Genomic DNA, 27,403 nt, shown 5'->3' on the forward strand with positions numbered 1-27,403 from the left:
TATCTCTCTATATATATATGTATTTTCTCCTGAGTTTCATGATAACTTGTAAACATATATAGTAAGTAAAATTTGCATTTCATACTTTATTTCTTATATCTTGTATGAAGTCATTTATACTCTCGGCCTTATTATCATTCATCTATTGCTGTAGGATGATAATAATATTGCTTCATCAGGGTGACATCTTCATAGTGGATTCAAAATGCTTCATAATAAGCTGGGAATAGTAGCACACACCTGTAATCCCAGCAACTCAGGAGGCTGAGGCAGGAGGATTGCAAACTGTAGGCCTGTCTCAGCAATTTAGCAAGGCCCTAAGCAACCTAAGTGAAACCTTGTTTCAAAATTAAAAAATAAAATGGGCTGGGGATGTGGCTTAGTGGTTAAGTAACCCAGGGTTCAATCAGTGGTTTAAAAAAAAAAAAGAAGAGAGAGAGGAAAAAAAAAAAAAAGAAAAAAACTTTATGGTCAATTGCTTTTTAAAGTAATGCATTTCATTTAAAGCTCAACTCACAATAGCTAAACTATGGAACCTAACTATGAATGGATAAGGAAAATGTGGTATATATATACGATGGAATATTATTTAGCTTTAAAGAAGAATGAAATTATGGCATTTGCTGGTAAATGGATGGAGTTAGAGAATATCATGCTAAGTGAAATAAGTCAAAATCTAAAAACCAAAGCTGCATGTTTTCTCTGATATGCGGGAACTAATTCACAATAAGGGGGGTTGCGAACAGGGAATAATAGAGTTACTTTATATTAGGTAGAGGAGAGTGAAGGGAGAGGAAGGGGCATAGGAGTAGGAAGGATTGTAGAGGAAACAGACTACATGACCGACGTGATCCTACAATATATATAATCAGAAAAATAAGAAATTACACTCCATTTATATATGATCTATCATAATGTATAAATGCATTCTACTGTCATGTACAACTAATTAGAGTAAATAAAAAATTTTAAAAATAAATAAAATATAGTTTTTACAAATAAGAGAAAATTTGCAAGTCATTATAAAAACAGTAAGAAAGTATATCTCTAATCTTTTGTGTATTTAGTCTAGGAAAATATCACTTCCCTTTTCCACTCCTCAACAAGAAAATAGAAATGGCACTGAATTGAGCAAAGCAGTAACTTAACTGCATTGAAGCAAGCTGTCAAATATGATCTTGTTTCCCTTTGTGTAAATTGCTATAAACAGAATTTTCCATTAACTTTCTTTCAAGCACGGGAAGAATGACATTTCAATATGGTAATGTAAAACAAGTGGAAATTTTCATTGAACATTTGCTTTGACAGGCACTGTACTAATACATTCTGCATCCAGTCACCTCAATGGCAGCTGGTAATACAATTCTTGACCCATTTTAGAGATTGGGAAACCTGGTTTCTAGAATGTATTGGCACTTGTGCGGCTGTTACATCATTTTGATGTTTATGCTACCTACTTTATTCAAAACCAGGTAGAGTCTTCTGGTGGGTAATATAGTAATACTCAAGGGACTTCAAAGAAACAAAAGATCTTTGAGATGCACAAAGATATAAATTATGCACGCTGCAGAAGTCCTGGGTGAATGCCATGAGGCCTTTCAGATAAAGTTTTACCCTTTGGGTTGGCCAGTAACCTCGTACGTTCACTGTGGATTAGATTTCCTAACTGGTTTTGTGCCATGAATTCCTTTGGCTTTCTGGTGAGTCCCATGGATTCCTTCTTGGAATAATGTTTCAAAATGCCTATCAGAAAGAAAAGAAATAATATTGAAATACAGTTTAGCATCTGACCCCTAAGATTTTTAAGCATTTCAACTCTGCCCCTCTCGCTTCCCAAGTCTACCAGAGGGGTTTTTCTGTGTTCTTCAAAGAGGTTGGAGACCCCCAGGCAGGTTTGGAGGATATGGGGGAAGAGTATGGTATGGGCTTCTGATGAGGCGTTTCCACGGTGACACCAGTGAATTCTTTGGTCTCACTTGTCCCTTCCCTCTGGAAGTGTCCCCAGTCCTCTAGCCCCGCCCTCTTTCCGCAGATCAGTTCCCCCTTTTCTCTAGATGACTTTTTCCAGCCTCCCCACACCTTACTCAGCCCCGCCCACTTTAAGGGTCCTCCTTTCTGGTCCCGTCCCCATTAGACCCCGCCTGCTACCTAAGGACCGCCTTCTTCTCTGTTGCCTGCCAATCACGCTGTGGCCACCTTGTCAGCCCGCCCCGGAGCACAAACCAAGCCTGTCGCCTGCCTGTTCTGCAGGCCGAGCGGCCCTGGCTGCGGAAGGATGGAGCCTGCGGCGGGCGGCTTCTCCGAGGAGGAGTTCCGGGAGGCCTGCGCCGAGCTCCAGCAGCCCGCACTGGCCCAGGGCGACTGGCAGCTGCTGGTGGAGTCCTTGGGCATCCGCATCTACCGGCAGCTGGACCAGGTAGCGGCCAGCCCCTGGGAGTCGCAGGGACCCGGGAGCGCCAGGGCCACGCTCCCCGCAGGGGTGGGCGCTGCCCCCGCGGACAGGGCCCCGCGGGTTCTCTGCAGCGCAGGGAGGAGCCCCGGGGCGGGCGGTGCCTGCGAGTGACTTTGTCCCGTGAGCTCTTCGGGAGTTGGGAGGTCAGCGAGTTCAGCCTCGGGTCAGGCCCGACTCGGGAAGCAGTTTGTTAGAAGTTAACAACAGAGTTATACCGTGGGTGGGCTGGTTCCTAGGCCATGCCCATGCTTGTAAAGGACATGGATCCCTGCTGTTTACTGGGTCCCCTGGCGTGTCGTGGAGGTGGCGGGGCGGGAAACCGGGATGAGGCGGTATCCCAGAGCTTGGATAAGGTGGAAAAGCGACAGGACTTTCAGGGACCACATGTGCAGGGTGCAGAGAAGGGACCTACTATATTTCTCCAGTCACGTTAGCGACCTGCTTCTTTTGGCCTTTCTTTAAGTTACACCTAATAAACTGATTCTGAAATTGCACCCAATAACCTGATTCAGGAAGAAAGACTTACCAAAGGTGTAGAAGGAATGCGGTTGGTTAATTAAGCTTGGGTTTTACAGGAAGCCTTTGAAACTAGGTACCCATTTGGGTGGGAGGCGTTGCACCCAAGGTTTCTCCTCTTGGTCTTGTCATCAGTTGCTTTCTGTGATGGGAGCTGTATGTCATGCAGGCTAAAAGTCACCTCCCAGTGTCTTAAATAGAAACCAAAATTTCCTGGCAGAGAACCAGAGTGTGATAGGGCTTGAGCAGGGAGGGTCTCTAACACTCACCCTGGTTCGACCTCAGGCTCACAGATGGAAGAAATCAGACCTGGGGTGTGGGGGTGGGGCAACTCCCCAAGGAGACCAACCAAGTTCATGGCAGAAATGGAATTGGAGGGTTCATGATCTTGTGACTGTTAGACCTGTGGTAGCTTTTAAAGCGATTTTATTTTAGTGTGGGGTAAAGATAGCATTTTTATATTTTGAAACAGAAAGCAGAAACATTTGCAGTAGTTAGAATTTGCTCATCCGTTCAACAGGAATTAAGAGGTTCAAATTTGTCAGATGTGTGAAAATCTTTGAGAGCTGTATATAACTCTACAATGCACAAGATAAATCCCCAACTGAAGGACTTACCCACACCAAATTATATTGCCAAGGTTGAGAAATTCTAAAAATAAAGAGAATATTGGTATTATGAAGAAATTCCCTCTCTTAAAACATACATATTTACTTTGAAGATAGTTAATCCCACCTCAGTTACTGGGAGGTAGAATATGCTAACTTGAACACTTACAAATTAATAGATAAGGCCCTTTCATCAACCAGAACAAAATAGATATTGGAAGTGGCCAAGCTGTCACGTGTACTCTTTTCAAGATAAGTTATATTTTGGTGAGCATCATTGACCTAATTTTTAATATGAAATTCTACTCTAGGTCCCTGACATTTTAGGAACATTAATCTCCTGGTGATAATTACCAGCCTGGTAATGGCTTTGTTTATATTGTTACTGAAAGCTCAGTTCTCAAGCTCTATACCAATCCAATAATGAGGATGTGGTTTTGAGAAAAAGGAAAAAGAAGTTTCATTGCTTTGTTAGCAAAAGAGAAACACAAGGGACTCCTGTCCTAAAGACTGTGATTCTGTTACAGGGAACAGAGGTAATTCAAAGGCAATGTCCCAGGTGTGCTCTGTCGGAGATCATAATTCACTTGTCACCCTGAAAGCAGTTTCTTAGGTCTTCTGGCACCATCCTCAAAGTCTGAATGACTTCATTCCTGTGGAGAGTGTGCTTATGGACAGATAACTCAGCCTAGGATGAGAAGAAGGTTTATCTTGCTCCTGCATGGTTAGGAAGGGAGACAGGAGAAGTTAAAGGAAAAAAAAAAAAAAAAAGTCAATTTAAAAATAACCTGCAAAGGTTATGTTAAAAGCATGAAGTGGACTCTGTTACAGTATCTTAAGTTAAAATGTTGGTAGATGTAAAGAACTCCTAGCAGTTCTTTTGTGATTTCCCAACCTGTCCTCAAAGGCGTGGAAGAAGATGTGTCCCTCTGCGACATTTCTGTCTCCCCAAGGATGGCAGCTACTCATTCAACAAACTCTGAAAGCCTACTGTGACCAGGACCATTGGTTGTAAAAACATGAATGAGAAGTTTTCAGTCTGGAACAGGGAAATTTATTTTCTAATGAGACCTAAGCACCTCACTGTGTAAATGGACATGTTTTCAGAATAAATCCCTCTACTTCCTTCCTGATGATACCACTTTCCCTACCAGCCAGATCAGGACATTTGCCAAAGTTTGTTCAACTTTCACACATACCTGGCATCTGACCCATTTTCTTCCCTTTTCTTTCCTTTATCTTCGACACTTTGGGTTCTCAGCACCTGTCACCTAGAATTACAATGACCTCTTTCCTCCCCTGAATCCTACACATCAAGCATCTGAGAGAAAGACTGTGATCTTATCTCCACTTTTTCAGTTGCACTATTGATTTAAAAATTACCCATTGTCATTGTAATGGCCAATCCAGGAACTAGATGTTTTATAGATACCGACTTACTCCATCCTTACCACAACTGTATGATAAGTCACCGTGATGATCACCTTTTTACCCACATGGAAATGAGTGCATGGAAGGGTTACATTGATTAGCCAAGATCTGAACTAGGATCAGAATCAAGTGACTTCAGATTTGTGTCTTAAACACTGTGTCTCTGAACAGAAGGCAAAGGATGGTAGGTATGCTAAACTCACCTTTTCCAGCTACATCCTGTTCCATGAACTTGTACCAACTTCTGTTTAGACACAACAGGAAATTAAGGTCCAGGGAAGGTCAGTGGCACATCCAGGCTCATTTCTAAGAAGTGGTAGAACAGGAATTTAGACCCGAGTCCTTCTGCCCAGGAAGCCACTACACTTTCCCCCATGCCATACACACACACTTTGTCCAACCAAGCTTCCCGGGTGTGGAATGGGCCAATAGAAGTAGGTTTCTCATTATTGGAAGTATTCAAGAGAATCTGAAGACCATTTGTCTACATAATTCATTGAGTCTTAATTGAAGGTCTGCAATGGATTAAATGGAATGCTATGGAGTTAAGATAGTGTTGCTTATCTGAAGACTCTAGTGTCTTAGTTTTGAAGAAGTTTGAAGAATTGGTTGGACCATCGGATCTTTAAGGACCTGTTACGGGTTGGATATGTGTTGTCCCCTCAAAGCTTCCCAAAAATGAGACAATGCAAGAATGTTCAGAGGCAAAATGATTAAGTTATGAGAACCTTAACCCAATTGGTGGATTAATCCACTTATGTGGATTAACTGGGTGGTAACTGTAGGCAGGTAGAGTGTGACTGAAGAAAGTAGGTCACTGGTGGCTTTTGGGGCTTATATTTTGTCCCTGGTATAAGGAGAGCTTTCTCTCTGCTTTCTGGTTGCCAACCAGGGAAAGCTGAGCTGCTTTTCTCTGCCACACCCTTCTGCCATGATGTTCTGCCTCACTTGGACCCAGAGCTATGGAGACGGCTGATCAGGTACTGAGACTCTGAAACCAGGAGCCAAAATAAAGTTTTCCTCCTTTAAATTGTTCTTGTTGGGTATTTTAGTCACAGTGTCAAAGAAGTTGACTAAAATAAGACCTGATTATGCTTAGTATGGCTGCCATTGTGTGGCAGTAAGGTGGCTATTGCTGTTCCTTCACTTGGTTTCCCAACACTCAGCATCAGAGGTGACTAACCCAAGACCGGCCATGTAGCTCCTTGGAGCTCCTTGTATCAGGTCTTGAAACAAGGTTGAAGAAAACTAAAACCGATCACATCCCAGTGAGGCTGTAACAAAGGTACTGTTACATGTTTCTGAAATAAAGACAAAAGCACTTGACAGAGTTTTCAATGTAACCAATAAATTATATTAGGAATTTAAAAAATAAGATTATGTCCTTTTTGTAGCAGACACAAATGAGTCTGAATCTCATTCTTGGATAAATGAGTACTTTTTATTTTTATTTGCAGTGCTGGGGATTAAACCCAGGGACTTATGCATGCGTGGCAAGCACTCTACCAACTGAGCTATATCCCCAGCCCCTTGATGTATTCTCTTTTTCTATTAAATAGCAACATTTAGACTTAGTTCTTCTAAACCATTCTGTTCAACATCACCATCTTTTTCTTTTTGCTTCCTTTGCTTACTCAATTTTTTTCCCTTTTTCCTCTTCTTTCCTCCCCATGTTGTAAGGGTAATGACTTACCTTAACATGATGTTGCAATTATAAACACAGTCATATATAAATATTTATTTATCCCCAGCTCTGGAAGGTAAGCAAGGATGAGCTAGGTTTCTTATTTTACAAATGGAAATAAGACCCAGAGTGGTTAGGTAAGCCACAAAAACCCTAGTAGCTAGTAACTAGTATGTACCAGTTTACTTTGATAAGCAGAACTAGTCCAAGTCAACCTTGTGGTATTCATGGAAAGAACATTGATTTTGGAGTCAGATGGTTCTGGGTTAAAATCTCAGCTCTGCTGTGCTCTGTTCATTGGCTCACTTAGCAGATAATCACCCAATGCCTCCCATTGACTGGTGTCCCAGTAGACATGATTGACAGGTGAACAAGAGAGAGGGTCATGCTGCTTCAATAATAGGCCTCTTGAACATAAATCATATTCGCTGGTGATAATAAGTCTCACAGTATAGAACAAAATGTTGGATGAAAAAATGCTAAGAAGAAAATAAAGTGGGATACAAGGGTAGAGAAGAGCAAGGCAGGGGCAGCCAGGGGTGATGTGATACGCTTCAGAGAGTGAAGTCTAGAAAACTTCTCCAGGGTGCCACATTCAGGTAGAGACACTCGTGAAGCAAGAGATTAAATCATGCAAGTAGATGGAGGCAAAACATTCAAGCATGTGTTTCGAAACTCAAGCACATTAGAATTACATTGGGAGCTTTAAAAATGACTCTAGGGATGCAGACTTAGTTATTCTAGGTCAGGGCTTGGGTGGTCCTTTTTAAAAAGCTCCCCTTTCATGTAGGGGCTGGTTATCTGTTCTTTGTGTGTGTTTGAGATTCTTCATAATAAAATGTTTTTTTAAGAAAATGTTAAAAGTTTCTCAGGAAACCCAAATGAGCACACTAGCTTTTAAATCACTGAAGCAGAGGGAACACAGAGTGCTGGTCGCTGAGCCAGGCTCAGCTTGTATTTTCCATGAAGAGTTAGAAACCTGACAAAACTGATGGCAGCTGAGGCTGACCGTGGCCAGGAGACAGGCCCCACTTGCTAGCTAGGTAAGGTCAATCTATGTTACATTTTGCTTTGAAATCTAAGCTCCTTGTTTGTAAAACAAGGATAATACCTTGCAGGATCATTGAGAACACTAAATTCCCTGGCTCCCATCCTACTCATTTCCCTGATGATATGGTTCCCAAACCTGAGTGTACATTAGAATCACATATAATCCCTTAAATTCATAGTTATGAGTTCACTGCCACGCACACTTTTTTTTTTTTTTTCCTCACTGTATTTCTAACCAGTTTGTGAGGGATGCTAAAGCAACTGGTCCAGGGACCATACTTTGAGAAGCCCTGGTGGACTGGGAGCATCTATCATGATACCTAAGGGTGTTCTGACATTGAGAAGTAAAGTCAGAGGTGGAAGAGCCCCCTAGAGATGAGAAGCCATGGAAACACAAAGGTGAGAATGAGAAAAAAGAATAACTTAGGACAAAGTCAATGTCCATTGTAAGATTCTCTCTCCTTGACTTTTAGATTAATGGCCACTTGGAAGTGAGCATGATACCCAGAGCAGAGGGGAAAAACTCTCCTGGAAGACTGCCATGGGCCATTTAGGAAAGCTTTCTCTGTGATCTGTAGGAGCTTTGGGCTGCGTCACCATGGCCATAGCAGGCCCATAGACTGTGCATAGGCATGCAGAGGGTCACAGCTTCCATTTAGATAACTAAATGTTGGACGGCAGAGATCTGGTTGATGGCCGACTTAGCAAGTTTTTAACTCTAAATGCCTAGCACAGTCATTTAATTAATTCAATTTACTTATTTCATTCTAAATGACTATGTTCCTTGTGCCTTAGTCCCTGGATAGGACTCTCATTGAAGAGCTGGGTGAGTAGCAAAACAGAACCTTCCCAGGAACTGTTCTCTTGTGCTGTTGACCTGTTCCCCATCTAACTGGGAAAAAACTGCATTGGTTCAGGGAGGAAAAGTTTGGCAGTAGGAGAGGACCTCAGATTCAACTCACTGAGAACAGAGACGAAGCTTCTAGTAGTGTTCCCCGCCACCTCTGCCCCCATGGAATGGAATCCAGTTTGCATCAAGAACTTCTTTTACTTCAAGATTAACAGACTGGGGCTGAGTTTGTTGCTCCGAGATAGAATGTTTGCTTAGCATGCGTGAGGCACTGGGTTCCATCACTAATACCACATTAAAAAATAATAATAAATAAACGAGTAAAATAAAATAATTAAAAAAAAAAGATTAACAGACCTATTCTGCTTGCTGTACCTTTCTGATTACCAATGTGATTGAGAAGACAGTGACTAAACTCAGGACACTTACTGAACTGTGTTTTACCAGTGGGCAGGGTCACCATGTCTGAAAGCTGGACATCCACTGTGGCCTTCTTCTGCTTCCTGCAGGAGACCAAGGCAAGTTCTCTCTTCTCTTCTGTCTCCCCTGAGAATACCCCTGTGGAGGTATGCAAGCACCGAGTTCCAGTCTCCTCACTTCCCTGTGGGGGTGATCATGTGGGTGGAGATGGCATGAGAAGGGCAGAAGATTCTGGAGAGAGTGCTCTGTCTTCGGAGGCAGGTCAAGCTTCACTCTCTTACCTCATCTTTCTCCAGATTCCTGCCTGGAGATTATTATTATTAGCTAATACTAACATGAAACTGAGTTTTCATGCAGCTTTGGAAACCTTTGAGAGGAGAAGTGACTTGGAGTGAAGGATTTGTACATTCTGGATCCCAGGGCATAGCACCGTACCAATACCTGAGATGAACCAGGGGCTGAATTGGGGTAATGTCAAACAGAGGTTCTTGTCTCTACACATTTGCCATTTCTGGACATTTCTCAGAACATCTTTAAGCTTTGTCAGAAAAGCAAGGAAACATTTCACACAATGATCTGAAGTATGGTCCCCACTTCATATTAATGTGGGAATTAAGTGGACTAATAATCCATGGAAAGCACTCAGTTCACTGCCTGGACTTCAGTAAGTATGCAATCAATATTAGCTATCATTGTTATTTCACTAGCTCTATGCAACTCTTCGAGATTAAACCTGTCATGTATTCTTAGATCTCAATTATTAAATCAGATTTAGTCAACGGTCTTCTTTGTGCAGTCTTGGCACATGCTTTCCAGAAGCAGCTTCAGCTTTGACTTCTGCCATCAGCACTGTTTCACTCTGATGAAAATTCTTGCATTCCATCCCATCTGAGTCTGTCAAGTGCTACAGGTGACTGGAGTAGGCCAGCTTCCACAGATGGTGCACCCAGAGACTCTCCCTGAGGAGTGCAAATGAGCACTTCTGTGAGAGGCAAAGCAAAGTCCTTGCACACTCAAGAGCACACTCACAGGCTTAAAGAAATGTGACTGCTCAGGGCTCTTCAGTGGTTAAGTGACCCTGTAAATGCAGGTGGACACCATGAATTGAATGGCATGAGTGGCACCTTTCTCCAGGTCAGGTCGAGGTGGATATGGTGGGGAGCCGGCACCTATAGATCCTCCCATGTGGGGGTTGCAAAGGTCACTTGCAAACATCTTGTTAAGACATGACAGCTTTTTCCGAATTTATTCTCTTTAGGACAAATAGGTGTACTAGTACCAATATTTTTCAAAACCCTTTGTGAATGCAATTGACAATCAATCACACAACTTAAAAAATGTATTAGAATCACCATTGCTAGGGAAAAGAATGACCTGATATTTAGACTCAATAGCCAGGATCACATCTTAAAAATTAGTGATATCAGGCCAGGCATGGTGGCACACACCTATAATACCTGTGACTGAAGCAGCTGAGGCAGGAGGATTGCAAGTTTGAGGCCAGCCTCAGCAATTTAGCAAGGCCCAAAGGACTTCATGAGGCCCTGTCTTGAAATCAAAAAACAAAATTAATAAAAAAAAGGGGTGGGGGATGAAATGTGGCTCAGTGGTTAAGTGAATCTGAGTTCGATTACCAAAAAAAAAAAAAAGGGAAATAGTGATATCAGTAGCAAATTTCCTAGCCATGTGTCCCCTCCCTAGCCTCCATTTTTTTTTTTTTTAATTTTACAAAATGGAGCTAATGACGTTCATGTCACAGGATTATCTTGAGTCTTCAGCACCATGTGCAGTACCTGGCTTACAGCAGGTACTTCATAGACACTGGTTTCCCTAAAAATGTGGATCACATTATGGTTCTGAATGCTCAGTTCTTTAATCTGGAAAAAGGAGATCATCATATCTATATGCTCTATATGGATTAGATGTATCCAATCTAATCCTTGTAGTCATTCCATGAAATAGAAATTCTTATGAAAACCCACCTTGCAGGTGAATAGGGAGAACTTGGACTCCATTTGGACGGTGCCTTCGAGCCCATGTTGTGACCACCATGCTCCCTTCTCTGGCTCCAGGGTTTATGAGATGACTCTAAGGACTAATAGATGGAAAACCTTGGCCAGGACTTCATCCATATTCAACCTGATTCCACTGCTGCCTTCCCTCAGGACTTTGTCTGAGCCCTCCAGTACCTCTTCTGTCCCTCGGGGCAAGTGCACCAGTGTCTCAGTGCAGGGCCATCCTGGGGGGTCTGGAGCTGGAGTGCAGCTTCAGGAAGGAGAGGGACACATTTCCATCTTGGATTTGCTGCCACAGCGGCATCCGCTGGCTCGCAGCAAGTCACTGACATCTATGACTAAGTGATCTATGACCCCTTCCTGCTCTGTGAGCCTAAGAGATGGTCCTCACCTTAATCATTAGCATGCAATTTGGAGAGAACTTGCAGAGAGAGTAGAGATAAATAAGGAGACATTGTAAAGAGAAGGGGCCAGTGTCAAAGCTTCACTTTCTCCTTCAGTCTGACCCAATACTAGCTGTTGGACTCAAGGCAAGAAATTTAGCTTCTCTGAGCTTCATTTCCTCTCATGAAGATGGAGACAACACTAGCTTCTCTATGTCAATGATTATGTGAGATAATGAATATGAACTTTTTGGAAACAGAACCTGGCTTAAAGAAACCCAATTACTAGTATTATTGAAAGAATTCTTGGCAGGTCAACATGATTGAAAAATTTCAAATATGAAATACTGTCACTGTGCCGTGCACACCTATATCCTAGTGGCTCTGGAGGCTGAGGCAGGAGGATTGCAAGTTCAGGGCCAGCTTCAGCAATTTAGTGAGGCCCTAAGCAACTTAATGAAACTCTGTCTCAAAAAAAAAAAAAGGGGGGGGGGGCTGGAGATGTCCGTCAGTGGTAAATTGTCCTGGGTTTAATTCATATATATATCTGAATTTATTTATATAGATAGATAGATAGATATTCCATGACTTTTTTTTTTTTTTTTTTGGGGTGCTGGGGATCAAACCCAGGGCCTTGTGCTTACAAGGCAAGCACTCTACCCACTGAGCTATCTCCCCAGCCCCTCCATGACTTTTCTATTGACTACTAACAGATCACCAAGGAAAACTCATTCTGAGCTGCAAGGTCAAGAGGAAGACTGTACCTGATTTCTTCTCAGTGTGAAGAATACAGTGGATCCCAGCTAGTTGAGTTTAGTGTTTTGTTTTTATTTTCCTGAGTTCCTTAGTGAAGGTAGACCATATTTCCTCTAGTAGGGCATATGCAGTTCCGTGTCTCTGGGCAGAATTTAATGTCCATTACAGTGTCCATTATCTCCTGCTTCCCTTCCTTGACTTTGCATTTTAGCAGTGCTTCTACTGTTTTAATGGATGTATATACAATCATATTTCCTTGTAAATAGTCATAAGTCTTATCGGGATTGTTCAATAGTCTGCATTAATGTTGAATAAAACACAATCTGGACTTAGACCTTTATTCCAAAGGATTAGTTCAAGAAGTGGGGTCAGGGGCTCTTGTGATGGGAAGGTGCTTTGTTCATGGGATCTGCAAGCACCTCAGAATTTAGGCAGATGGGGTTTTATAAAGAGGAGTAAAGACTGGAAGGAGATGTGTATGGCCAAGTGGGATGAGAGGGTGGCAAGATCTAACAGAATGAGACCAACATCATTACCCTATGTGCATGTATGATTACACAAATGTGCGACGCTACTTGGTGTACAACCAGAGAAACAACAGTTGTACCCCATTTGTGTACAATGAATCCAAATAAATAAATAAAAAAAAAAGAACAATAAACTCTTCAATGCCAAAAAAAAAAAAAAAGATTGGAGAATGCTCTACCCTGAAGCCAACCTCATCTCAGGAGGGGCTTCATGCTGACTCAAACTTAGGGTGGATCGAAGTTCAGGAATCTGGGGAAAGGAGAAAAGTGCAACCAGTTTGGTTGACAAACATTCTGTCCGGATTGATGAATGGGGACAGGCAGATTAACTAATCATTTATGAGGCAAAGAACCAGAATTTGGAGGGCCTGTTCCAGACCTGTCATAGGTCAATAGGCAGGACATCTGTGAGTCTGATCTAAGTCAGGTGGGAAAAGGGGGTACTCTGAAGTAAGCTGTTTTGCAGACCAGAAAGGATGGGGTGATCTCTTAACCTTCACTGTTTTCCAAGATCAAAAATTTCAAATAAAATTCCACATTACCAGTAAGGTCCATTTATATCAATCAGAATTGCTTTAAGCTGCAAATAATGAAAAATTGGACTAACAAGGGCTTAGACAAAGAAAGTGTAAGGTCGGATGCAGGTAGCCATAAAAAGAGTCAGACCAACAGCGGCTGTACCAAGCTTTATTGGGGTTAGCTCTCGGTGAGTTTCACCAGTCCTCCAGGGTGAAGGCCTGGGTGGAGGGCCGGGGAATCCGCCTCCTGGCCCAGTGGGGAATGTTTTTAGTCCAGGATAAGTAGGGGAAGACTTGAGGGTTTAGTGTCCCCCTGGGGTTGACCTGCCGTTGCAAAACCCCGCCTGGATTTAACTGCCAGCATCTGACTGGTTGTTTTTGGCACCACGGGGCTGCCTGATGCCCCACCCCATCCAGCTGCTCAGACATCCTAACAGAAGGGTTTCGTTTGCTTACCTAATAAATTGTTCTGCTATTGGTTTAGCTAATTGGTGATTCCAGCAATTCTTTGGGTCTTTCTACTCTGCTTTCTTATGTTTGTTGCCTCTTGGTCAGAGAAGAGTTGCTGCTGTTCCAAACATCATGTCCACATTCAAACAAGAAGGAAGTGTTACATGGCTACCTCTATCTGCTCGGAAATCTAGGAAAGTTTTGCACATGGTCATAGAAGTTCTCTTAGTAAGAAAGAAAGGAGATGTATACCATCCCAAATCCTCTTCTTTTCTTAGTTGTATTGCCTGTTAGATGTTGATGGATTCTTTACCACCCAAAATCCCCTTATTATTTGAAGTGTAGGAAACCAAATGTCTTATAAATGGGGCATTAGAAAAGCATCCAGTATGTTTTGCTCTAGATAACAATGGTTTCTGGAGGGGCTTTGGGAAAAGTGAGTGGGGTCTTTGAGTAATATTATTTGGAATCATTTATTGAAATATAAAAATAAAATAAATATTGCAAAAGATTTATATCTATAATTTTAGAGGACTCTTACACATCACTAGCACAATCTTTGCCTAAATAAAGCTAACATCTATGATTTTATAACTGAAATCATTTGTACAGTGGCCCCAACTCTGGTGAGAAGCTCCTTGGATCCTGGTGAGAGGACACACTTGATACAGATGTTAAAGGGTTAGGAAAAGTATAAACAACCTGAAAATATAAATTCACTTACCCTAAAATTCATCTGCTAGAAAACTTTCCTAATGAAAAAAACTGGAAATATGAACCAACTATTTTCTTTAAGTTCATGTTTTAGTCAGTTTTTCCGCTGCTGTGACTAAATGATCTGATCGGCACAATTATAGAGGAGGAAAGGTTTATTTGAGGGTTCATGGTTTCAGAGGTCTTAGTCCATAGAACTTCATTCCTTGGAACTCTAGGTGAGGCAGAACATCATGGTGGAAGAGTGTGACAGAAGGAATCAGCTTGCATCATCAGGAAGCAGAGGGAGAGAGAGATTCTACTCTCCAGATACAAAACATATACCCCAAAGCTGCGTCCCAATGTCAATATCCTCCAGTCACACCCTACCACTTCAACTAATCCCATCAGGGATTAATTCACTGGGTTAAGACTCTTACAACCCTATCATTTCTCCTCTGAAACTTCCTGCATTGTTTCACATCTGAGCTTTTGGGGGACACCTCACATCCAAACCATAACAGCTTTATTATTCTGGAAACTTATCTGCATAAAAATATATGGAAACAAGAGTATCTTTGGAGAATAACGAAATTTTGTGTGAACCCTCCAGAACCTCAATATAATATTAAATCACGAATTAAAACACACACTGTTTGGATCATGTTATTTCGATTTGGTCACTTAGAAGAGTATTTATCCATCATTTATAAAGAGTATTTATCCAGTGTGAAAAATATTGTATGTTAAATATCATCAGTAGGTATTTATGGCGTATGGGGTTCTGTGTCACTTTAAAAAAAAATCTATAGGATCTTCAAATTTTCCTATAAAGAATGACTTTCTAATGATTAAAAATTCACGTTAGTTTTTAAAAGTGAGCATGTTTGCCGAGATCCCATTTAGAAAAAAAAAAACACGAGAGAGAAAGTGCTTAGACCCAGGGACCTGGAGGAGGACGCTGCATCATGGTTTAGGAAAGGTGTCACGTGGCATATTGTTCCTCTGCAGTTCTTGGCATTTCTCAGTTCTGCCACAAAGGGAGGTTTAAAAGGAAGCTGTCACAATAGTTCATTCTTCTGTATTCACACAAATCACGTTCGCTCCGTTTTTCTCTTCCTGGGGGTGGGGGGCTTTCTGTTCCCTGTGGTGACATGACTGGGACCGAGATCATGGAGCCTGCAACACAGGCAGGAAGGGAAGGGACCTGTTGAAGGAAACCGTTTGTCTCCTTGTTTGCGGATATCAGAGTGCAGTCGCGTCAGGCTGGGCAGACGGTTGTCTTAACCCGCAAGCATCCCTTTTCCTCTCAGCTGGTATAGAAAATGAGACCCTGGTATTCTTGACCCAGGCTTTGGTGATGCCTCTTGATTAAAAACGTGCCAATGGGTGTCTGGAGGGGAGTATGTGTACAGCCTCATGGTGATCTCCAGTGTATGCACGTGCCCGGAGGAGCAGGTGGGAAGAGATGTTTCTCCTGAGGCTTTTCATCAGATCCCAGAGCTGTTCCTTCTGTCAGGGCGTCTGTGCAGTGGCACAAAAGGGCTTCAAATATACATGGTTGTCATTTGCTTAGTGGAAGCCCTTGGTATAAAGTCACAAGCTCATAGAACCGAAAGATTCTTTGGGATTCAGTTTGAATTTTACCTTCCTTGTCTTTCCAGGTACTTTGACATATATCTGAGATTCCTAAACTGGGAGGTGTTTAGGTCTGGGTTATGCCACCTGAGCTGGAGGCCTGTAAAGCTTTAGGATCTCTGGGAGATTTGCCTTATTCATGTCTTGATTTCATATAAACCCCTGGTACGGTGTTTGAGAAGATGGCTTCATTCATTAGCATGTCCTAGCACTCGGAAACAAGAGCTTACCTTCGAGATTCATTTTTACTCATCCGTTTACCTGCGGTTGTGTTGGAATTAATCTGAGCCATTTCTGAACTCTGAACAACAAAGTCTTCCAGCAAGATGAAGGTCAAGAGCTGTGAGCTGCTGTTGTTCCGAGTGAAATGTGTAGTGGGGCCAGCTTGTGCACAGAAACCTCGCTGATGAAGATATATTTAACGTGAAAACCAGGGAACTCTTGTGTTTACTTGGAATCTGGAAATGGTCTTTTTTGAACAAAGGGAACCAATGTGATTTGAAGCAGATATTTCTTCCCCTTTTCAGTCTTTTATTAAGTCAAAAAGAAGCAATTGTTGAAAATTCTGTCTTGGGATTGATTTTTAAAATGTGCTCAGTCTCATTATGCCCCACGGTACTTACCCATGTAGCTTCTGCCTCAAACTCCAGCTGCCTGCTGTTCTTACCTCCAAAGTATATAGGCACTGATGTCTCCACCCCTGCTGTTACCTCGCCCTCATGTCTTACCTGGAATATTTTACTAGTCTTTAAAGCAATTTCATTGTTCTTTTAAGTTCATTTGCTCCTAATTAGCAAGAATCATTTAAAATAGTAATCAAATATGGTCATTTCTTTTTCTAAAAAACATTTTTTTTTTAGTTGTAGATGGATGCAATACCTTTATTTTATTTATTTATTTTTTCGTGGTGCTGAGGATCAAACCCCAGTGCCTCACATGTGCTAGGCAAGCGCTCTACCAATGAACCACAACCCCAGTCCTAGACATGGTCATTTCTGACTTGTGGTTCTAATCAGACCTGGTCATTGCCCTGTCTAAAGCCAACCATTTATTTTTCCAATGGGAACAAAATCTCTACCCCTTACAAAGTCTTTGGGAGTCCACCCCCAGAACTCCCCTCCCCTCCTCTCCCCTCCCTTCTCTTCTTCTTCCTTTTCCCCTCTCCTTCCCTCACTTTCCCCTTGTTTTCTTTCTTCTTCTTTTTCTTTTTTGTGGTGCTCGGGATTGAACCCATAGGTACTTCCCTACTGAGCCATAGCCCCAGCCCTTTTTGCTTTTTATTTTGAGACGGGGTCTTGCTGAGTGGCTGAGGGCCTCACTAAGTGGCTAAGACTGGTCTTGAACTTGCGGCCCCCTTGCCTCAACCTCCAAGAAGCTAGGATTCCCTCACAACTTTTCTAACTTAGTGTCTATCACTCTTTTTCTAGAGTTCTTCAGACACCAAGTTCTGTAAGCCTGCCAAACCATCAATCTGCAGGCCTTCCTCCCACCAGGAATGGGCCCATTCTCCAGGGGCCAGCTCCTCCTAACATTCAGAGCAAGATATCCGGTTGATGTAACCCCTCACAGGCCTTTCTTGGCTACCTAATAACAGACCTCCCTCTATGGCCCCACTTACCACATAACCCTTCGTATATCCTACTTAAAAGTCCTGGCTAGCAATTACACCTATTCCTACCAACAGTGCTCCTGGCTGAATGTAAGACTCATGAGCCCAGGGGTCTCACCTGCTTTTATATCATGTGTCACCAAGACCCCAGAGGCAGTTGGTGTCTGGTGTGGCATGAAGCCCATTCCCAGCTGGAGTCCAGCATTGGTACCAATAGCTTGTTTCTACCTGTTTTGTTCTTATAGAAGACTGGGCTTTATGAGTATAAAGTCTTTGGCATTCTGGAGGATTGCTCCCCAGCTCTGCTCACAGAGGTCTATATGGACTTGGACTACAGAAAACAGTGGGACCAGTATGTTAAAGGTGAGTGATGCCTACTTTAAAAAATTATTAGAAAGTAGAATCTATTCTTATTTATTCTAGCCTGTAGAAACGAACAGGTTGAATTTCTACTGTGCTTTGCTTCCTTTTAAATTTTGGAACAAAAGTCTTTTAAATCTGGGCCTGAAAGATGCCCTTGCTGTTCCTAGCCCTCGCTCCTGGCATACCCTGGAGTCTACTCTATGGTTTACTCCCTGGGCTGCTTTGCTCTGCCTCTTAGGTTGTATTATTGTCCTGTGAACCTAAGTGGCCCAGCAAGGCTCCTTGCGGGGGGGGGGTGGTGTCAAAGATTTGTCTTGGCAGTTGAATAGAAGTTTCCTAAGGCGAGAATATATACACCCAAGGAGGTGGGAGAGAAAGAGAAGGAGGGAGTGGGGCATTCCAGGTTCAGGAAGAGCACACGTGAAGTCCGAGTAGCATGAGGCAGCCTGTTCAGAAGCCACCAGCACTTGGTGTGCTGGGTGAACAGCAGACCCTGTCTTTATTGGTACTGGCTTTACAGCTACTGGGAGCATAGGACAGGTCCCAGTCACTAGGGCTGGTGGAAGGTCCAGATCCCTGAGGGCCCAGCATTGCTGCCAGGCCACATTGCTGAGATCTTGCCCGGTAAGAAAGCAGCGTTATGAAAATCATTAACCCTGGGATCCACCTGCCACTCAGAGCCGGGAGTGGCCTCTGCTGTCTCGGTTGTAGTGAGATAGTCATGTGGAGCTAGCCAAGGGCACAAAGTCTCTAGCCAGGACTCCTGGTTGCAAGTAACAAAAAGGCCAACTGAAGACAGTGTAAGAAAAGAGAGAGGAGTTTATTGGTTTATGGTGTTAAAAAGTTCCAGGCTTTGTGGCTTCCAGGACAGCTGCTTTGGGGAACTTCGATAATTCTATCAGAATGTTTCTTTCTCCCTCTCTAGATCCTGTTTTCCTGTGTGGATCTAGTTCTCAGGCAGATTCTTTGGTCATGGAAAAAATGTCCTCCAGAGGCCTGGGCAAGCCCAGGGAGCACCTGCTCATGTCCTGTGGACATTCATTATAAAATGAAGAATTAGTGTTTTCAAATACCCTTCCTATTTAGGGGGCATTGTGATCCCCCTCTCCCAGGCGGTTGACTGACGCTGCATCCTGGGGGTCCCTGCCCAGCAGCCATGGTGCAGTCAGGTGATACAGGCTCTGCCAATGAGATGTACGTGTGGACTGAGTTTGGTAAGGAGCAATGTGAGGGAGCAACCAGCACGCACAATCCATGCTTTTGCAGTGACAGCTGAGGCATCTGATGCCTGCTACTCACCTAGCATCCGCAGCCTGTGCTGAGACAATGGGTCCCGTAGAAGCAGCAGCTGGCCTTGCCTGAACAATCCTGGGGTCTTAAACTCCACTCTGGTCCTCCTGGATATTATGTGAGCACCTGAGAATCCTACTGAACCATTTTGGGCTTAAATTTGCTTGAATGGCCAACTAAGACCCTGGCCAGGTACACCATTCCTCAGTGGATTCTGGAGCCACACCTTATCCATTTGCCCAACCCTGAAGCAACTGTAGAATAAATCGTGCTTACACCCCACCCCACAGTAGAGGATTAGGGTCCTGCAAGATGGTGGAGATGCTGGTTTGAGAAGTGGACCAATGCTGAGTGTGCAAAAGCAAGACTCCCCGCTTCTTTCAGGATCCTCCGTGACTTCCTGGTGCATTAGTAAGCTTGCAAGCTCCAAGATCCAGAGTGTGTTTCTAATAGGTTTTCTTTCACAAGCTGACTCTGCCTCCCTCAGCCTCTCCTCCGGGGCTGTCTTGGGCTCTTCCTCAGCCTGGCCGGGCTCTTGCTCTAGATGAGGAGCTAGAAGCCCCTGTGCAGCCTGGGTGGATGGGCAGGTGCCATCTTGCTCTTTGCCTTCTCCCTCCCACGGTAGCGGGAGGAGGGAATTTGGGCGCTGGGGCAGAGTGTGAAGAAACATGAGGGAGAAGCAGGAAACTTAGAGTTAGCACCGTCAGCCACTTTCTCCCTGTTTAGCTGTGGAATCTTCATGTCCCACCTGAACATGCTGGATTGGGTGACCCCTCAGTCCCAGTCTAGCTGTTAGGTGGTCAAGATACCCTGAAGGGGAAGAAAGGTCTCCAAGGCGAAACTCTTGGTCCTCTAGTGACATCTGGTGGTTACCCTGATCTGAAAACCTGAGACAGTTTCTTTTTTGATACCTGATTCTGTTCCATTGCTTCCTCTTCCAGAAGGCCATTGGTGCCATAGGATGGATGAGGTCTATGGGTCACTATGTGTCGCTGAATTTTTCTACCCTCTAGGCTGTCCCTGGGCAACAAGCTTTCAGTTGGAACGAATCACATTGCTTTTTTTTTTTTTTTTAAATCCCACAGCTTATGAGTTAAGTGGTGTATCCTACACCACGAGGCCACCTCGGCTTTTTGTCACTTGAAGCCAAAGCAGTTTCCAGGTGCATTAACGTCTTCTGTTCTCCCTTAGAACTCTATGAAAAGGAATGCAATGGAGAGACCGTGATGTACTGGGAAGTGAAGTACCCCTTCCCCATGTCCAACAGAGACGTATCCTTTCACAGAGCACCCGGTTCCCCAGCTCCCTCGGTGTGTCTGTGCCCTTGGCTTGTGTGCCGGGGGCCAGGGCTGATTTCCCATCCGGTGCAAACCACACTGTCTCTGATTCTTGTGGGCACATCTGCTGGAGCTGCTGCTTTTCTTGTGGCTTTCAGAGACCTCAGGGTGTGATTTCTGGGCCCGACCACATAGTGCATCTGCAATTGTGGGCACCAGAGGGCCGCTCTTGCTTTCCAGGGATGTTGTATAGTGCCGGGTATTGTTGAGTCACGGGATTGGGGGTCTGGAAGGAAGTCTGTATGAAGGGTTGACCCAGCTCCCTGGATCCACCAGAGGAGGAGGTGAGACCCAGAAAGCTGAGCTGACGGAGGTGTCAGGACTTGGACCTGCATTTCCAGCTCTTCTCGTGATGCTGTCCTGCTCAGTGGACCCCACAGTGACACAGCCTGGCTGTTGGCTCTGGGCACTGGGTACATGCTTCTTCCTCTTAATTTCCTCGTTTATGAAATGCAACAGTTGAATGAAATGAGGGGAGTTTGTCTGGCATCCCAAGGGTATAAGAAACTCTCTTCGGACCAGCCTGGGAGCGGGGGTGGGGACTGGCCTGGTGGGCAGGATGGCGGCGGGATGATGGACAGGCGAGGTGTTGACCCCTTCACTGTCCTCCTCAGTCGCAGGAGCTCAGCCTCTCTCATGCCCAATTTCCAAAGAAGATCCTTGTCACCAAAGGTCTTGCGGACACCGCCAACTAGGTGATCATGGGGACCTTTTCTAGCTCTGACATCTTGAAAGTCTGTTCATTCTCTAGAGAGGGGAGGAGGGTGGGTTTGTGTGTCTTAGGCCTGCATGTTTACCCTGGCTGCGGATTGGATTATAAACACCTTAGGAGTTTATTTCTTGGCACAGTAGCCACATAGTGCCAGTGTGTAGTCACGTGGTTCACATTTCGATATATTGTTACTTCATCCTCTAAATTTTATTTAGCTCCCTTTAATCCTGCCAAAGGGAGTGCAAGATGGGTCATCATCCCCATTTCACACTCAAGAAAACCGAGGGAAAGAGAAGTTCGGGATTTGGCCAGGTTCATAGGACTTGTTTGTGGCAGAGGCAAGCTGGGTGTGCAGGATCCTCTGTGCCTAGGGGCAGTGATCTTGCCCATGGGACAATCTTACACCTTCGACCTCACAGTGACACTTTAGATAGGTGTCTCAGCAGCAGACACTTGGAACTCCTGGAAGTCTCTTTCCATGGGCTTCCCAATGCCACACCATCCTGTACCGAGCCTTTGTAAAGTTTCCCTGGTATGGATTGTTACATTTTTTGAGAACAGAGAGCCGTGCAGTGGAGTGCATTCCCTGCTTGTCTGTGTGACCTGAGGAAGGGCACTTTACCTCTCTGGGCCTCCAGAACTGGTGGTCACAGGTTGTATGGCATGCAGGAGCTGTGACCCCTTCAAAGGCACTGTGCCAGATTTCAATCAATGTTACCAAGGTAGTTTTTCCTCAATGGAGTGTCAAATACCGTCTGTTCCACAAGCTGAGAAAGTTGTGTAGTAAAACAGTATTTGCTGAGGAAAAACTAAAAGACTTGTGAGAGAGGAGAGCCGGAGTGGGGGCACCACCACCTCTCCTGGAAACACTGAGATGCAACGCTGCTCAGTACCCAAGGGAGTGGGGGCCCTGGACGGTCCAACGTGAGGGCCTGGGGACCGTGGGCACTGCAGAGGCTTGGAGGTGACAGGGGTCCGGCAGTGTGCATAGTAAAGGCTGTAGTGCTGATCTTTGAGTGACTGATTATTGAAGCCTTTAAATTCTTTCTGGTGTGAAACCCCAAATTCCATTATTTCAAGGTATAGTTAACTCACCCAAGATCGGAGCCCCATCTGGCTTTGATATTCTGTAGAGGTGCTGGAGCAAGATCTGAGTTCAGATTCAGATTCTGTCACTTCAGCTGGACTGTGGGACCTTGGGCAAAGGCCTGCACCTCTCTGAGCCTCAATTTTGTAAACTATAATACGGGGATACTTACGCCATACTCCCAGAGTCTTTTCAAGGTCAAAATTGATACTGCATATGTAGCATACGTGATGTTTATGACCTTCTACTGTATGCGTAGAATGGTGAAGTTTATTACAGGAAGCAGTGGGATTTGTTTCTTAGAATGTAATTACCTTCCCTGGAATAGTGCCAGAGACCCAGTGGTTGTTCGGTGCTTGTTTACAGGGATGAATCATTGGATATTCTTGGTGAACCATGTTAACTCAGGGAGGACATCTACCTGCTAAATATTCAGGTATTCTTGTATGACTACTATTTTTAACACTACTTGAGGTCTTCTATGCATAGAGATCTGCAATTAGAGCTTGGGTGAGAACAGAAAAAGAAATGATACCATTGTCTACAGAGTGCTTATTCAGGTTTTCTCTAAGGCCCCCACCAAGCCTAACTGGTGGGCCAATATGACTCCCTTTTTTCTAAATACAGAAACTAAGTCTCAGAGAGGTTGAGTAACTTACCTGGGAGCACACAGCCAATCAGTGACCAATCCTCTGCCCTCCCCTAGTGCCTTCTGGGAGAAAGGAGATATTGATGTCTTTTTTTTTTTTTCTCTTTTTTTAATTTTTTTAAAAAAAATTTTTACAGACTGCATTTTGATTCATGGTACACAAATGAGGTATCATTTCATTTCTAAGGTTGTGCACTATGTAGATTCATACCATTTGTGTAATCATACATGTACATAGGATAACGACGTCTGTCTCATTTCACCACCTTTTATACCCGGATCCCCTCCCCTGTCTCATTTCCCTCTAGGTAATCTAAAGTTCCTCCATTCCTCTCTCACCCCCTCATCAAGAATCACGGAGTTTTTCACCGGGAGGTAATGCATGCTCTCAAATGGAATCCTAGGCGGCATGAGACACAATCTTGCAGTGTGGGTAGGGAGACAGGGCTGGTAAGTGAAGACCCAGAAGGGAGGCGTGCGGAGAGGAAGGTAGAGAATCACGTCCCCTTGCTCCCAGCTTGGGGAGCTCTCGTCCTTCTGTCTGCACCCCAGCGTTGACGCTGTGCCTTGACTACAGACACAGTATGTCTACATCCGGCAGCGGCGAGAGCTGGATGTGGAAGGGCGGAAGATCCACGTGGTCCTGGCCCGAAGCACCTCCGAGCCTCAGTTTCCGCAGAGGCCGGGTGTGATCCGGGTGACGCAGTACAAGCAGAGCCTGGCAATCGAGAGCGACGGCAAGACGGGGAGCAGAGGTAAGGCCCGGGCCGCCTCCTGAAGGCGGGGTGGCGCGGACGCCCCCGCAAGTGCACGGAGCTTATCCCCCATGGTCAGAGGAAGGTCCCAGGTGCAGAGCAGACCAGGGCTCTGCAGATTCACCTGCCACGCCTGGCGGGAGCACACGGTGGCGGTGTAGACCTGAGCCGACTCCTTCTTCAGTGACTCTCGCCCAGTCCCTGTGACCTCAGAACCCTAAAGTAAACCAGAAGGTTTAGGAATTCTCCACGGGCTGGCCCTGAGAATGCATGTGCTGGGCCCCGGTGTGAGCGAGAGGACTGACGGGACAGTGTTGGAGAAATGTGGTTCCTGCCCAGCACAAGCCCAGACCACGGGGACCTGCCTACCTTGAGATCCAGTCCCTGGAGAGGGAGCAGCGGACAGAGAGGGCCATGCTGGCACCTGCTGTACTGGAATGTGTGTGGCCTGTGTCGCAGGCAAAATCTGGGTCCTACATCCGATGCTTGCTAGATCCCTCACCTAACTTTCCTGAATCTCCATTTCCTCGTTTGTGAAATAGGTTATTTTTGTCGGTTCCTTAGGGCTGTCAGGAAAATTAAACAAGAGACCATATCCAAATGTCTACCACTGGGTGTTTAGTAAATAGAAGCAAAACATGCCTCTGGCTATGTTTTCAAAAATGCTTCTGGCACAGCCCTGTAATTCCAGTGGCTAGGGAGGCTGAGGTCGGAGGATCCTGAGTTCAAAGCCAGCCTCAGCAAGTGAGTCGCTAAGCAACTCAGTGAGACCCTGTCTCTAAATAAAATACAAAAGAGGGATGGGGATGTGGTTCAAGGGTCAAGTGCCTCTGAGTTCAATCCTTGGCAACCCCTTTCCGCAAAATGCTTCTAGATAGAAATGCCACAAGGCAGGTGGGTGGAGAGAAGCCCAGCCCCATTTGATGCTACTTTCTGCGCTTTCTAGGCCTGGATACGAAGATGTAAACTTGGCAGGGTGCTGGGTTTTTCCAGTGTCTCCCCCACTTTCTGAATCGTGCTTTCTTTTCCTCTCTAGTTTTCATGTTCTACTTCGATAACCCGGGGGGCCAAATTCCGTCCTGGCTCATTAACTGGGCAGCCAAGGTGAGTTCCCAGGAGGCAGGAGGGGGAAGTGTGTTTGACAAATGTTGACTCAGCCCACGGAGCTGTCAGGCTGGAGAGACACATTGTCCCAGACGTAATGAGGCTCTTTTATGAAGAGCTTGGTTCAGTGGCTCCGGCTAGGGCTGAAGTTGCCAATAACCAGGACAGAGGCTGGGACAAAAGACAAAGAACTTTGAGAGCTTGGAATGCTACCCCTCCCTGCTCACGGCCCCAGACCCTGCCAGGATCCCACTGTGGAACCTCTGGACAGAGACCACCCTCTCTAGGAACAGTGGTGATTTGGGACCCCGTATCTGCTCACCGAAGGGAGAGCTGGCTTGGAGATGACTGGGGATGATCAGACCTGAAGGACCCCAGTGGTTTGGTCGTTGTTGCTAATTTTCTTTTTTCTTCAAGGGGAGGGGGAAATGACCGCCTGTCTGCTTTGAATTCCAACAGTTGTGATTTTGAATCTTGGCTCTGCCATTGACTGTCTTGTTTTATTTAGGGATTCTTTGAACGTATTCCTTTTTAAAACCAGAGATGCTTATTCCTTACCAATGATGTTTGAGAAAAGTCTTGCACAATGCTCAACACTTAGAGGACAACACAGCCTGCCCTCTGACCCTAGAGCCTTACTGTTGTCTAATGCTATAGCGCAAGTCCTTTCTCTGACTCCTTTGGGAGAATCCCATGGCCTCACCCATTTCCTGGGTTTTCCTTTTCTTTCCAAGAAGCGATACATCAGAAAGGTCTGTGGTCATTATCAGCAAAAGCTCAACTCTAAGACTGTGTCTTGGAACAGTGGTTTCTGTCGTCTAGTTTTATGTGTGCTCTGGTCTGGCTTCTCATTGTCCTTGACTAGGCTGTGCTAAAATCTGATCGGGCCTTCTTGTCTTTTATTATGCCACCTTTGTTTACCTTTTGCCACTTCTCCAAGAATCCAGCTTCCTCACCAGAAGGACAGAGAAATGACAGTCTCTTTTCCCGTGCAGAATGGAGTTCCCAACTTCTTGAAAGACATGGCAAAAGCCTGTCAGAACTACCTCATGAAAAAATAAGAGACTGGGGACACTCACGTCCGTGGATTGACGTCTCTGCAAGTGCCACTGCCCGCTGATGCTCAGCCTTCCTGTCGCCTTTCCGTCTTCCGAGGCCTGCACGCCCTACGGCACGTCGTATCCCGAAGCGTGTGTGCCTGACGTCTGGCTCAACCGCCTGCTTCCTTTCCCACTCCTCCCAGCTTGGGTGGTGGCCTCCTTCCACCCCTGAATGGGAGACAGATTAGGGAAACCTTCACTTGTTTATTTTTAAAAAGGGAAGTCCTCAATAGGGAACACAGCATTCCATTGTGCCATTTTAGGGGGTTGGGTGGGTAGAGGAAAGACAACAAAATGTAAGAATGACCATTCCTGGCAAGCTGGCCCTTCCCCAGAACGTGCTGTCTTGCAACCCAGGAGGGGCCACTGGAAGCCGCTCTCTGTTCAGAGCTGACCTTCACTGCACCCAGACTGGACACACGGATATGCATGGGCTTTATGCTTTGTGGACTTGATTGGTGTGGGATTCGGGTGATAATTATCTAAGTGCTCCTGCTTATGAGAAGCAGTGGCTGCTGTGATATCCCAGGACTTTGAGAAGCATTGCAAGCCCGACTGGATACATAACCTGCTGACCACGTTTTCCCTCATCATCTATGTTTGGGTTTTTCTCTTTCTTCCCATACGCCACTGGGAATAAGCTGCCTTTACCTTTTAGCTCTGCGTTTTCCTGGAAACTGAGGTATCACGATGGCTTTGGTAGTTGAGCAGAAGCAAAGATGCTTCCTGTGTAGCACTATGCTAAATTGTCTTTCTGTGCAATAAAATTAATTTCCCTTCTAGAATGTCTGGAGATGTTGAAGGAATAATTATAGTTTACAACCAGGTAAAATTTAATTAGTAGCCTGGTTGACTCTGTACTTTTTTCTCAGGAATTCTACCTAAGTTGTCTGCCTCTCCTACCACCGAAGGGACTTTCAGAGTCCTATTTTCTCTGGATTTTTGGTAGGATAAGATATTCTGTGCCTAAAGATACAGCATTGATATTCTCAGGGAAAATTTTTAATTACCAGGTTTGATGGTACCAAACCTTGGACATAGAAATTCAGAATAAAAAGCCAGAGGAAGGGATTCATTAAACTGGTATTCCTTGGACTGTATGCTCTCTCTCTGGGAAGAAAAGTGTATCTATGCTGAATAAAAACAAAGTTGCTTATACTTGCCTTGTGTTCAACTTTCTTCTTACATTTTTCTTTTTGTGGGAATGAGCTGGCTAAGTCTTGTTTGCAACTGACGTGCAACCTCACTTGTAGACTTGAACACAAACAAGAATTCGGGGCTCACTTTTGTGCAAGGCCAGTCATAGGTAGCTTCAGGTAGGGATTGACACAGGTGCTCAAATTGACATTAAATGTCAGCTTTCTTCTTCAATTTGTCTTTGACATCGATCTGCATTTGGTGGCAGG

General features: G+C 44.7%; 1 protein-coding gene across 1 annotated transcript; it reads left to right on the forward strand.

The window, feature by feature from the left end:
* Positions 1–2,196: 2,196 nt before the first annotated feature.
* On the forward strand, positions 2,197–27,146 carry Pctp (phosphatidylcholine transfer protein). Its single transcript, XM_047546724.1, has 6 exons — positions 2,197–2,416; positions 17,846–17,963; positions 20,445–20,524; positions 23,622–23,793; positions 24,830–24,897; positions 25,893–27,146. Exons 1-6 carry the CDS (start codon positions 2,276–2,278, stop codon positions 25,956–25,958), a joined length of 645 nt encoding a protein of 214 aa, XP_047402680.1. The 5' UTR covers positions 2,197–2,275; the 3' UTR covers positions 25,959–27,146.
* The last annotated feature ends 257 nt before the right edge of the window (positions 27,147–27,403 follow it).

Source organism: Sciurus carolinensis, chromosome 3 (assembly GCF_902686445.1).
Source record: "Sciurus carolinensis chromosome 3, mSciCar1.2, whole genome shotgun sequence".
Taxonomy (NCBI): domain Eukaryota; kingdom Metazoa; phylum Chordata; class Mammalia; order Rodentia; family Sciuridae; genus Sciurus; species Sciurus carolinensis.

Bases quoted from the DNA above. Each gene is read 5' to 3' on its own strand.
- Pctp (XM_047546724.1), top strand. From the start codon at position 2,276: ATGGAGCCTGCGGCGGGCGGCTTCTCCGAGGAGGAGTTCCGGGAGGCC. The intron at 2,417-17,845 runs GTAGCGGCCAGC...TTGTTCTTATAG, and splicing joins TCTACCGGCAGCTGGACCAG to AAGACTGGGCTTTATGAGTA. The intron at 17,964-20,444 runs GTGAGTGATGCC...GTTCTCCCTTAG, and splicing joins GTGGGACCAGTATGTTAAAG to AACTCTATGAAAAGGAATGC.